Source organism: Pagrus pagrus (assembly GCF_965226575.1).
Source record: "Pagrus pagrus genome assembly, chromosome: 18".
Classification (NCBI taxonomy): domain Eukaryota; kingdom Metazoa; phylum Chordata; class Actinopteri; order Spariformes; family Sparidae; genus Pagrus; species Pagrus pagrus.
In genome coordinates, this window is record NC_140202.1 from 12,325,306 (window position 1) to 12,337,745 (window position 12,440).

Below are 12,440 nucleotides of genomic sequence, written 5' to 3' on the forward strand. Positions count from 1 at the left end.
AGTCCCATTAGGCTTGTGGAAACCGTCACTGGCTACAATAAACAGATCTGCTGGCCGCATGCTCAGACTCGCAGGCGGCAGGCACTCTCCGCCACAGTCCCAGGACAGGACCAATTCCTGGCCCATCTACGCTGTCCCCAACTCACACATTATGTGTTTACACACACATACAGCCACTTCAGCACACACACACGCCTGCAATTTTCCATAACCAGGCATGTAATCAATCCACGCAGCTCTTCAAATGAAGGAGATGGCAATTTGATTTTAACCAGCGCAGGAGGGATTTCAAGCAGCCCGACAGAAAAACTGAAAGGCTGCCTTCATCCCAGTGTCGCCGTCGTCACGTCTTGACAAATCGAGGCACTTTCTTTCCCACCGTGGTGTCTGGAAAAATCATTTCACTCGAAACACAAATGAATCCAAAATAAGTGTCTCTGGTTACAAATTAGTAGCTGTCAAGAGGTCGGAAATTACTCTCCGCTGCAGGGCTCGCTATCTCATCCCTAAAAATAACTCTGTCTGCGTTTCATCAGGAGTCAACCTCCATTTATTGTTAAATGGGAGTGTAAATTCAGTTTATTGCATACTGAATCTAAAGAAGAGCTCTTTTAAAATGATATCATAGCGTGCACCAGCACCTAGGCATGTTTTCTTACCGTGCTGGATGTCCTTCATCTCCAGATGCAGGCTTGATATGAGGATGCCAACTGCTTGCGAACGCTTTCCATCCAGGAGCTTGATAAGCTGAAATGATAGAAACGAATGAATTCATGTGTTAAGATGGAAGATTAGTGGGCTCCACAGCATGCACTTCAGTTAATGAGGCTTAAATTGCCTTATCTTCATAATTTAGTAAGTTGGTGGTTACTGGTAATTACTTTACAGTGCTTTCCAATTATGGCTTTATATCTTTACTTTCATCAATTCTATTATTTAAACACTGATATAAGACAAACTGAAGAACAGATGGTGAATAAAAAGTTGATTTCTGTGACGACAGGCTGTGTTAAAATCATTTAGTCACTTCCCCAGCTGTGGAAGCAGATGATAGATGAAGAGAGCGCCTGAAGCCTCAGTCGGTCCGAGTTGCCTGGGAATCATCCGGATTGACCCGCACGACCAAATAATCAACAAGCATCGCCGCAGCCCATCATCGTGATGCAAACGACCGAAAAATCCCGGACACGTTTTCTGTCGAGTTACGTCAGCGAGGGCAGCGGAGTCGAACAGAAAAAGCACCTCCTCCAGTTTACCGAAGAACATGTGTGAGATATAATCAAAAAATATCAAGTCGCAGTGAAAGTACAAAGGCAAAAGTGGCACCATAAAAGGACAGTCTAGAAGAGCAGGGCAAAAGAGAAGCAGGGCTTTTTTATAACAAACTATAAATTCACAGGATTTTTATTTGTGCCTACACATGGTCACAATTACTTATGACTGAATTAGCCGTAAAGCCAGAGAGAGTTTTGGCAAGGTAAAGCCCCGCTCTAAAAGTTAATGTGTCAGGCTTCTTCATTAGGTATTATGGCGTTGTCGGCTACTGGGCTGTCCACTGGGAGCTGGAGAGCAGAAGCCTTAGAAGTGGGTATTGCATTACAGGGCGTTAGTGGGTGCCATGCTGCTTCCAGCTCTATTACCTGGATCACTGGGGATCTCCCACTCTAAGGACTTGAGACGGCTGAGTACCAGGCTTTCCCAACACCTCTAATTAACCACTTTGGACGGGCCACACTAAAAGCAGCCCAGGAACCCCTTCTCACTCTGGCTGCAGAACTCGCCAATTAGCCTAAACAGTTACGCTAATGGGAAAAGACAACTGATGCTGGATGCTTGGGTTCAGACACGCAAAACAGCCGCGTGATGCTGATGCTGCCGAGACAGGTAGACTCGAATAGCAAACGGCTCCCTCCTGTGGACAAGAAAGGAGTGGAGGTTTTCACTTGGAACTGATGTGGACGCTTGAAGGACACAGATAGGAAAGGAAAGGAAGAAGAAGAAGAAGAAGAAGAGAGAAAAGGCGAGCGGCTTAGGAAAATAAACAAGATGATGGAAGGAGACACTGGGAGTGTCAGCGGTTTGAGGCGAAGCAGGTGTTTGATGTTAGGCGAGGTGTGCAGGGCGATGCAGGTTCAGAGCCGAGCTGATAGTTTACACAGCCACGGCTGAGCGGCCAGCCTGCTCCGTGGTGACTGCCTGTCTGACTATCTGTCTGGAATCACCCAGGCAGATGTTACAATAACAACTGGATCGAGACTTCCCATCAATAACCACCTACGATACACTCAGCAACCCCAGTCTCACCCAGCGGTGTTAGTCTTACACCCACTCTCCCACGTCAGAGCCAGAGCTTCAAATATGCCTTTAATAAACGCACGATGATCGCTCATAAGTTATTCCCATAAACCGGTTAAAGCTGCTGTTTATTTAAGGAGATCCGCTATGTATAAACTTGATACGCGTTTGATTTATGCGAGTAGAGGAAATTGCTGTTTTTGTGTTTACCGACGTGCATATTTAGCTCGATTGATTTCTTCATCTTCATCTCTACATCCCCCCTCGAATCAAGAATGCACCGACATGCCCATCCTCTCCGCTCACCCCCCCCCACACTCCTATAGGTGCCCCGTCTTCATTGCCTCCTCTAGACCGGTGGAGTGGAGCCACATGCCTGCAATTATGCCCCCGGTCCAGTCGGGTCCGGTCTGCTCTGGTCTGCTCGGGTGGGAGAGCACTCTTCCATGTCATCTCCTCTGCTTTGATATGCTAATCAGCAGAGAGAGGAGGGCTCCAGAGTAAACAAGAGCTTTGATTTTTTTTCTATGGCACACATGATAAAGATTAACTCAACTCATGTAGGCATCGGCTGCATCCCCCGAGTTTCAACTTTTGGCGTGTGGAGTTGTCGGAAAAGCGGGGAAGTGGCTCATATGCATAATGTACACACACATTCCATTCCCTCCCACTCATCTCCTCCCGCCGCGCGGAGCCCCCCGGGGCTGTGGTGTTAGCATGATCTGGCAACACTTTCTGAGCAAGTGCATAATGACTGGCGAGGACGTGCCGTCATCACACACGTGCAATCAGGAGAGCAGACGCGAGCGCACACACAGAGAAACAAACAGACGTCGGCGCATACACAAACACGCAGAGAAACAAACAAATAAGAGTGGATTCTGTGCAGGAGTGTGAGTCAGGAGGCAGGTAGTGAGTGTGTGTGAGAAGCCACTGGTGTTGGTAGTCACGCAGAGGGACAGAGACCATTGACTGGTCACAATCTGCAGAGTTAGGCGGCCATGTTGAGGCCCCCTGAACTCGGCAAGGATTACACTAAGAATGCTCCCAAGGACCAAATAACGAGTACAAACATATTCATCCAAATGTGAAGATTAAGACAGATTTATCAAGAGACTCATTGTTACAGAGAAGTGAAGGACAGGCTGTCGAGTGATCGTTCATATGGAGGCAATTAAAAAATAAGGAGTGAAACTTCATCTGCCAACAGAAAACTTGTATGATCTTATGTTTTATGTTAATTTAATTTGTCTTATTAAATCTTTAATAATCTCCAGTGAAAACTTGAATAGCTCCCACTAGAGCGCATACCTCTGCCAAGGCCGATTAGCCCCCTCTAATATAATCAAGCCTGATCAAATATCAAAACATATTTAAATCCGCTAGATCCAGATTTTTATTAGGATCCGCATCAAATACGACTCCCTCGTAGATACAATCCACCTAAATGTGCCTGATTTCTTTCATCGGGAGCCATTATTCCTTAAGAAATTAACACAAAAGTCAAAACGTTTTAAAGAAAATGAGAAAAAAAAACAACCCTGGAGCCATCCTTTTATCCAGATCTGCACAAAAAAAGTTAATGTGGTCTCTTCTAGGCTGAGACCCGCCCTCCATCCAAGTTTTGCTGAAATCCATTCAGTAGTAAAAATATAACCTCCTTGAAACACTAGAAATCAACTAGAGCTGGAACAATCAGTCAACTACTCAATTGACAGAAATCAGCAACTGTTCTGATAATCAATTCATGTTTTTGAAGTCATTTTTTAAAGCAAAAATCAAAACATTTTCATTGGTTCTAGTGTTCAAAGGGTGAATGTTCTTTTTTAAGACATCATCATGAGCTCCAGGAACTTGACCAACAACAAGAAGCAGCTATCCTTTTACATAGGGATACAATTATTGGAAATTGGCCTAAATCTTATAGCAAAAAATGGCAAAGCAAACTGGAACAGCTGGAAAAGTCTCCTGTTGTAATCATATAATAAGGAGAATATAGAAACAGGATAACTAGTGCAGCCCTTAAAGATGTATAGAAGGAGACTGCAATCAGAACCAATGCAAGCTTTTCTCTTTTGCACTCTTCAGGAAGGCAAAAAGCATGTGAGGAAATGACAGCCAGACTGATACTGGAGGTTTGAGGCAGGTACTCGTACAGATATTTGAGAGTTTGAAATATCTGACAAACAAAAACATCGATTGATGGTCTTAACACGCAACAAAGGCACATTTTTGATAAAGATTCCTCGAATCTGAGATACAGAACACCATCTAGTATGTTCATATTGACTTAGCCCCACATTCAATCCTACTCTAATGGTCTACTCCTCTTAACCTCAGTAGCACCTAGTCTCCTGCTCTGATTCCTTCCTCCCCACCCTCTTAGAAAAAATGAAATCTGTTTCTTTGACCTTTGCTTCCCTTTCTCTCTTTCCCACCCGTTAACCAGCTGAACTTCTTGGAAGTCGTCATCAGCGGGTGATTCAGATGATTTCTTGCTCAAACGATTTCTCTCTCTCTCTCTGTCTCTTTAACTTGGGAGTATAAACTTTCAGGGATAAAAAATGATTAGGTAAACATGTTTCTTTTATTTTGATGACCTTTTCCAGCGAGTTGGACTCCTGAGCGGGCTGAAAACAACCATGCCTTCACGTGTTCGCTTTCCCTCTTTAATCGTAGACTTGGACTCTGAATGCTCTGGCTGGCTCCAAACACAGACCTTTACATTAAGTATGAGGCTCCTGTATAATCACAGTGCAGGGGACAAAATGTCTAAACATAGATATCAACCGCCGCCAGTGTAACATGTTGTAAAAAAGCATGTTGGACGTTTTTTGATTGATATGAACTTGTTTTTAGCAGTGTTTCCATTAGTGGGGTCAGACCTCTTCCAGGCTGATGTAAGCCCAGACGGGAGACAGTTGGCAGGATTTGTGTCTGGATGTGGCTGTCTGAGTTGGATCAAATGTTGGACAGTTTGCCGCTTTGGAGTGACCAGACTGAACGGAGTGATCTAAGGATGGAGATCGAGGACAGGAGAACACACACACACACATTCACAAAGACACCAACACACACTCACACTGAGGCACACTGGAGCGCAGTGGAGCCTTGACAAATTGATCAGAATAGGGGATGTGTATGGATTTAGAGGGGACAGTCTGGGGCAGTGGCCGATTTTTAACTGCTCGGACGCCACAGTGAGGACCACCAGAGAGCCAGGATGCTGACGCAGCGCTGGCTGCCGCAGAGGTGCAGAGTTGCAGCATTTGACAAGACGTCATCAAGTGTGTCTTTGGAGCGTCGGGGGAACGGTAGATCAATCCGGCACAAAAAGCACATCTTTGCTGATTTTTCCAAACTCGTTTCATCTTCAAAAACTAAACATTGAAGCTTGCACAGATGGAAAAAACATAACTCTGAACCCGACCTTCATTACAATCCCGCCCAGAGAAAACAAGGGAGTGAGCTCATAAACTGATAGCCTGTGTTGGCCCAGTGCAGGACCTGGCAACTGTACGCAACAGTCTGGAGGAAGACTCGATCAGAGCGGCAATCCATTTCTTCCCACTTCACCTTTTGTTAGTTCTTTCTTTGATTTATGATTGAACACGACAGCAGACAAAGAGCCTTTTTTAAACAAAGCTTGATAAGAAACTAACAACGCCCTCAGGTGGTTGCAGAGAGACCATAAACAGGAAATAAGCTATTATTTCAACACAACTGGGGTCAAAGAAAAACTGAGACGATATAACCCAAACTGCGAAGGAGAGTGAATTTACCTTCTTAGTTTTGGCCTTCTTCTCGTAGGTGTCCGACAGGGGCTTCTTCTTCGGCTGCGGCGTGGCCTTGGAGAAAAGATCCTCAAACTCATTGGTGTTGGTGATGTTTGGTTCCTCCAAAGAACCCCAGAGTGTGTTGTTGCTAGAAAAACAAGTGAAAATCTTAAGTTAAAACACCATGAAATGAACCACAGATTAAGTGAAACGTGATGGGCACCTGTCGAGGTTAGAGCCAACAATATAAAAAGGGACAGCGTAACCACTAACTCCTGCTCACTATACTCTATGCTGTAGCCATCTTTGGCTGGTACAACTAGCTGACGTTACCAAAGTTACCTCAGCTAGCCATGCAGCTAAGTGGCCGTTTTATCTGATAAAGTATGCCTGGACCGGAGTTCATCTCAACTGGGCTGAACAGAGGTCAGTTTGACGACAGGGGATACAGTATGGAGGCGATTTACAGCGGCTCTAACCTTGAGGACGAGAAGACGCAGCAGGCGGGGACACGAGAGGCTTAAGCAGCAGAGGAGTGAGAGAGAGTCGGGTTATCAGCAGCAGGCGAAAACGGTGCGTCGAGCTAGAATATTTTCACATCTTACTACGTGAATTGAGGATTTATTACGACCAAACCAGAGGTGATTGTGGAGAGACAAACACAGACTGTTTTGATTTTTTATTTTGTTTGTGGCAATTAGACTTATCTTAGTTTGGTAAAAGAGAGAAAAAAAAAAGTCCTTTCTTGAGTTTTGTCAGTTTATTTTGTTTGCTTATTAGACTAAGTAGTGAGGTATAAAGTGGTATTACTGGACAGGATGGGCCGAGGCTAGCTGTTAGCATACTAACTTCAGAACACGATATTACACATGTATATAATATTGCTGCACTGCTGTTTGTTCATTCTGTTGATAATGTTAGTTCACTTCTTGAATGTTTTTTTTTTTTTTTTTTTTTAAACTCTGGATGCGTAGATTTGAAGGGGCAATTTGTAAGATATGACCAAACTGAGGTTACAAGATGCACAGTCACAATGACAGTGACTTACAGGGCAGGCTAGAAACATAGTTTCCTTGAGCTAAACAAATAGTGTTCTATTTATGGAAGCTTGTTTGATGTTTATGCAACCTTCTCCGATGTTTTTTCATTTTCCATTTCACCGTCCGGCAAACACTTGGCAGGAACGGCCGCGATCCCGGCTTTAAAAAGCACTGTTTATGAGCGAGGTGATAAAAATAACAAAAGTTTAAGATGAGCTTGTTTCTGCAATAAAGCACCATTTTGAGGAAAAACGAACACAGAATACGGGAGGCAGTGTTGTGTGTCAGAAGTTGCTGAGTAACGTGGAAAAAACAAACAGAGACAGAAATAAGAACAAGAGGTGTCTAAAGTCAAGAGGATGTTCAGGATGTGAGCACTCGGCTGACTTTTCTGTTTGCTAAAACTCGACACATCTGTCTCTGCTTTCCCTCCCCATGTCTGTTAATCAAACGGACATTAACGGCATAATAAACACGCTTACTTGGAAATAAACGTATTCTAAAGAAAGATTTTGAGTGTTGACACATGCCTAATTACCGGTTTCCTTTATCTTTTCACACACCACAGTTGTTCTTGTAGGTCATAGTTTACTGACATTACATCTCATCTGTGAGCTCATGAGACTGGCGGGTCGATCTCCCCAGAGTCAAGGCTCATTTACGACGAGAAAGAGAACCTGGACACAACGTGCTAACACAAGCGCTGGCAGGCTTATTGTGGCTTAAATACACGAACAATCAACAGACTTTCCAGTGACTCAATTAAGGTCAAGTAAGTCCAATGGCGCTGGTGAGGGGGATTCATCTGGGGGAAGCCAAGAGAACATAATGATACTGTCCCGAAATCCTCCTTTGATTTTGCACTCCCTTCTCATAGACTGAGGAAAAAAAGCTCAACAAACTGTGCAGGAATTCGGCTCGGAAAAGAAAATTACATCCAAGGCTCAAGACATATTTCCATGCAAGACAACTTTCTAATTGACTGGATTATGACTCTAATTGAATTCAAATCCCCCTCAAAGCTCCGCTCCCTTTTCTTGTAGCAGCTTCCCAGGAAAGTCTGCCCCGCGTGCTGCCAACTGTACTTGCATTTGGACACCTGGCATCATTTCAAACCTGACGCTGCTCCCCCTCATAACTCAGAACCTCACACCATTAACAGAGATCACACAGCTGATCCAGCTATAGTTAAACATCTGACCCATTTAATGCACCTTAACTTGGCCCTTTACAGTTAGATTTATAGCTGACATGAAACTGCTGTAGTGTAGTCAGTCAGTCCTGCAGCGCTGGCTAGGACCAGAAGGAGAGAGAGAGAGGGGGAGAGAGAGAGAGAGAGAGAGAACCACAACTCAGCTTCCCCCTACTAATCCAGCCATGGAAATACAAGGCCATAAAGCCTGGCAGTCAGAGGCAACAACCACAGCCTCTGCAAATGGGCTGGATAATCCACTTACAATTACAGAGTATCTGGTGCAGCAAACATATCTATGATATCTTTCCTCTGAAGACGAGTGACCCCATTAGAACCAATGAAGCGGAGAACCTCATCAGCCCTGGGTGTACTGGAGATCTTCGTCCAGGACTTTGTAAAAAGTCACTCTGATGACACTGCAGAATCCCTCAAGACTAATCAGCTAATGAAAATCAATGCGAGTGAACACAATTAATTGTCCAATGAGTCACATTCAACATTCTGACGATTTTAACAATTATTTCAGATTTTCTTTCATCCTCAAAAAATCTCTTGGATGCCCCTATAGTAACTAAACCATGATAAAGTGCCCTCTAGATGCCTTTCCAGTGCCTTTTTCGGCGGGCTGGTGCCCAACCACATACAGCTGGTGCGCCCCTGTTCCTCAAACATCCTGAGCCTGCCTCTGGACACATAAAACATTTCTACAGTACGCTACTATTGACTGGAATACCAGTTTAGCTCCGGTCTTTACCGCATTGTTTTTATAATTATACAAATTACTTTATTTGCAACTGCTTGAAAACAGTCAAACAACAGCTATTTGCCTACGTACACTCAGCTCCAGAAAAAACAACATGTTGTATGCATCGTTGCACATTTGGTCTTTAGTTTACTTTAGCAGTTGTGGTGGATGAATGAGTCCAACACAGGACTTCCACACAGCAGGCTGGGGTTTGTGTTGCGCCTGAAGCCAAAAGTCAATGATGGCTTCTAATTTTTTAAATCAACCAAGTCAGCTCATATCTTCTTCAAAGCAACATTGCTGTATTCCCTGATCTAACAGAGTATAACATGATTACTACTGCATGAAAATAAGATCCAAGTTGTATCAACCATAATTATCCCTTAAGATACAATAAGAGTGTATTTTAATCAATGTTCCACATACTTATTGTCCTGTATCTGTATCCTGGTCCAGTACAGAGGCTTCATGGGACAGGCCGGCTCAATGGCAGGTTTCCGTGGGGCCTTCTCCTTCTGGCTCAGACTGAAGCCCCCCATAGGGGGAGGAGGTGGCAGGCCACCGCCTGGAGGAGGGGGAGGAGGAGGTGGACCAGCTCCAGGTAGGCCAGGAGGGGGAGGCGGAGGTGGTGGGGGTGGCGGACCACCACCAGGGAGAGGTGGGGGTGGCGGTGGCGGTGGCGGTGCTCCCATGCTGCCTGGCATAGGGGGAGGAGGTGGAGGAGGAGGGGGTGGTGGTGGTGGAGGTCCTGAGAGGCCTGGTGGGAGAGGGGGAGGAGGTGGAGGTGGTGGTCCAGGAGGCCCTGGGGCTGTTCCAGCTTTTAGATTTAGTCCGATAGAGTCCAGGTCGAGTTTTTTGGGTATGTTCTGGCTGGGGCTTTGAGCACCCTCAGGGCTCTTGATGAAGGTCTCCCTGTCCGTCTGGATGCTCACCGTGCGGAACGACTTGGCGATCGGGTCATCTGCGGTGGACACGGCAACATCGCGGACCTCGCCCCGCTCCTGGCCCGCATTGTACCCTCTGTCTCTTTGCATCTTGGCAATGGTCCCTTCGAGATGTGATATTGAGACTGCATTCTCACCTCGCAGTTGGAAGATCTGGAGCTCAAAGTCAGACTGTAAGAAGCAAGAGCAGGAAAAAACCAACAAAGACAATTCAGTCGTTTCCATCACATGATATAATAAAACCATTTTTGGTGGATGATGTGTTTCCTTAAATGAACTTGGATCTGACTGTGCAATTATTCTTTTAAAGGGGCCTACATGAACGTGATTCTATGTTGAAAAATACAAATCTTATTAATTGTTCTCAGCTTTGTTTTTAACTTCATTGTCATTATGTTGGTTTATTAGTAAAAAATCTTGCAACTCCAGTTTTCATTTGACATTTCAAACAATGGCAAATAATCCAACCAAAGCGAAGTATTGATTTGATGCAGAAAGGAAATTGTTTTGCAATAAATCTTACACATGTTCCTGGTTAGCTCATGTCCGTTTAGAAATAGAATTAGGCACGTTCCCGCCCTTTCTTGTGGGCCGAATGCGGTGCATGTTTCTCAGTGTCAGCATGAGTGCTTTAAAGGTCGACGTCAAATTAAAGGCTTTGAGCGGACGGGCTGAGAAACCAATTCTGAGGTCAGACTTTTCAAGGAAACGCTCCATAAAGCAATTTATCAGTGGTAGAAATTATGTAACGAGGCCATAATAACTATGTTCTTCAGGTTTTCCGAGGGCATACAGAAAGTTTGACTCTTGATTAAGTTGACAGATGAAAAAACACCAGTGCAACACTTTTCCTAACCTCTGCTTTTGATGGATGAAACAGACACCTTTAAAATGAATTAAGGAGAGAGCTGTCAAATCGGAGACCAAAGAGATGTCTATCACAGAACTCTGTGTGTGGCATGGGCTGATCATTTGGAAGCAACGTTATTAGACATAATACATGAAATTCAGGTATTTTAATTGGCATAATGTGAAGTAAATTAACACACTGGCTAAATGCTGTGTAAGATTTTGCTTCGTTTTGATTAATATATTTTATAAATCATTGAAATAGTTCATTTTTGGAATGAAAGTGCTCAATGTCACATAAGGAGTCTTAAAGTTTTAAGTTTCAATGGTTTACTAAATGCTCACACTCAGATCTAATTTGATTATTTTTGTTTTAATACATTTCAAATTCCATAAACAAAATCCCCAAAATACCCTACAACCACACTGATTGACAATCCAGTCCGATTTAAATGTATTTCAAATTGTGTTTACCCTAATCTACACTGTCTTTCTGGAAATGTAAATGTACAAAAAAAACAAAAAACATTACATCCAAATACATTTAATTTAATTTACTAAATACTCAGCAGAGTTTTTAAATCAGTTCAGCTGCTGCACTTTAACATTTTGTGCTCACTTAGTGCCATCTTGTGTTCAGGAGAGTCAACTGCGAGGACAGACTAGGTGTTCAAAAATGTTGCTTTTCGTGCACATCCTTCCACACACACGCATTAATTTCTCTCACAAATGTAGTGCTAAACTTTTGTTTCACAAATCCCTTATTTCTGTTTGATACTATGCACCAGAACCACGTTACTTAGCTATAATCAAGCAATCTGAATTGCCATGTTGTTGAAATGTGATATGAAAATACATGTGTCTTGCCTAGTCTGCCCTCACAGGCTGCTAACATACTTACATGCATCCTCTCCAGCTCTTCTTTGCACTCTCTCTTGAGCTGCAAGAGGGCAGCCTGGTGCTCTGAAAAGAAGGCAAAACCAGAACATTTGAATGAGAACACAAACTCACTCTGCTGGCAGTTTTGATTCGGTACATAATAATTATGCACTGAATGCTATCAGTTTAATAATCACAACACAAGAGCTCAAAATTAAGAACAAATACTTATTATCTCTGCCAATGAGGTTATTTTTAACCGTTTGTCAGCAGGATTACACTAAAAACTACTGAACATTTTCTTTAACATTACGAGATAGGTTTTTCATTTTCGTAAATTTCTCAGGGAATCAAGCATGGATCTTCTAGTTAGGTGGCTGGTATCTCTGAGCAAGTACAAAAGGGGACGGATGGGCCTTGGCGGAGGTATGCGCTCTACTGAGAACCATTCAAGTTAGCACAGACACAGTAGTTGCATACAATAGTTTTCTAGAGCTAATGGCTGCATGATTAGCATCGTAAATCATTATCAAGCTAATCTGCAAGACAAGAGACATACCGACAAGATGAATATTTTTTTGTGATTAACTTCCTCAGAAGGGCGGGTCACTTTCACGATAAGAAGCTAAATTTGTAACCTCGACCGACCAGTTTTAAATTCGACTGCTGACTGAAGTGAAAGCCAAAACAAAACATTTTGTCGTCAGGTCAAAACAC

The 12,440-nt window shown here is 43.6% G+C and overlaps 1 protein-coding gene across 2 annotated transcripts in view; it reads right to left on the reverse strand.

Moving 5' to 3' along the window:
* The window catches only part of LOC311274248 (formin), a 54,769-nt gene that overhangs the window by 23,901 nt on the left and 18,428 nt on the right, over positions 1–12,440 (reverse strand). For both annotated transcript variants that reach the window (XM_084381773.1, XM_084381774.1), the window contains exons 5-8: positions 11,746–11,807; positions 9,478–10,166; positions 6,078–6,219; positions 660–747 (exon numbers count right to left, since the gene is read on the reverse strand). In XM_084381773.1, the coding sequence (XP_084237899.1) occupies positions 660–747; positions 6,078–6,219; positions 9,478–10,166; positions 11,746–11,807 (981 nt within the window). The remainder of the gene's footprint in view (positions 1–659; positions 748–6,077; positions 6,220–9,477; positions 10,167–11,745; positions 11,808–12,440) is intronic.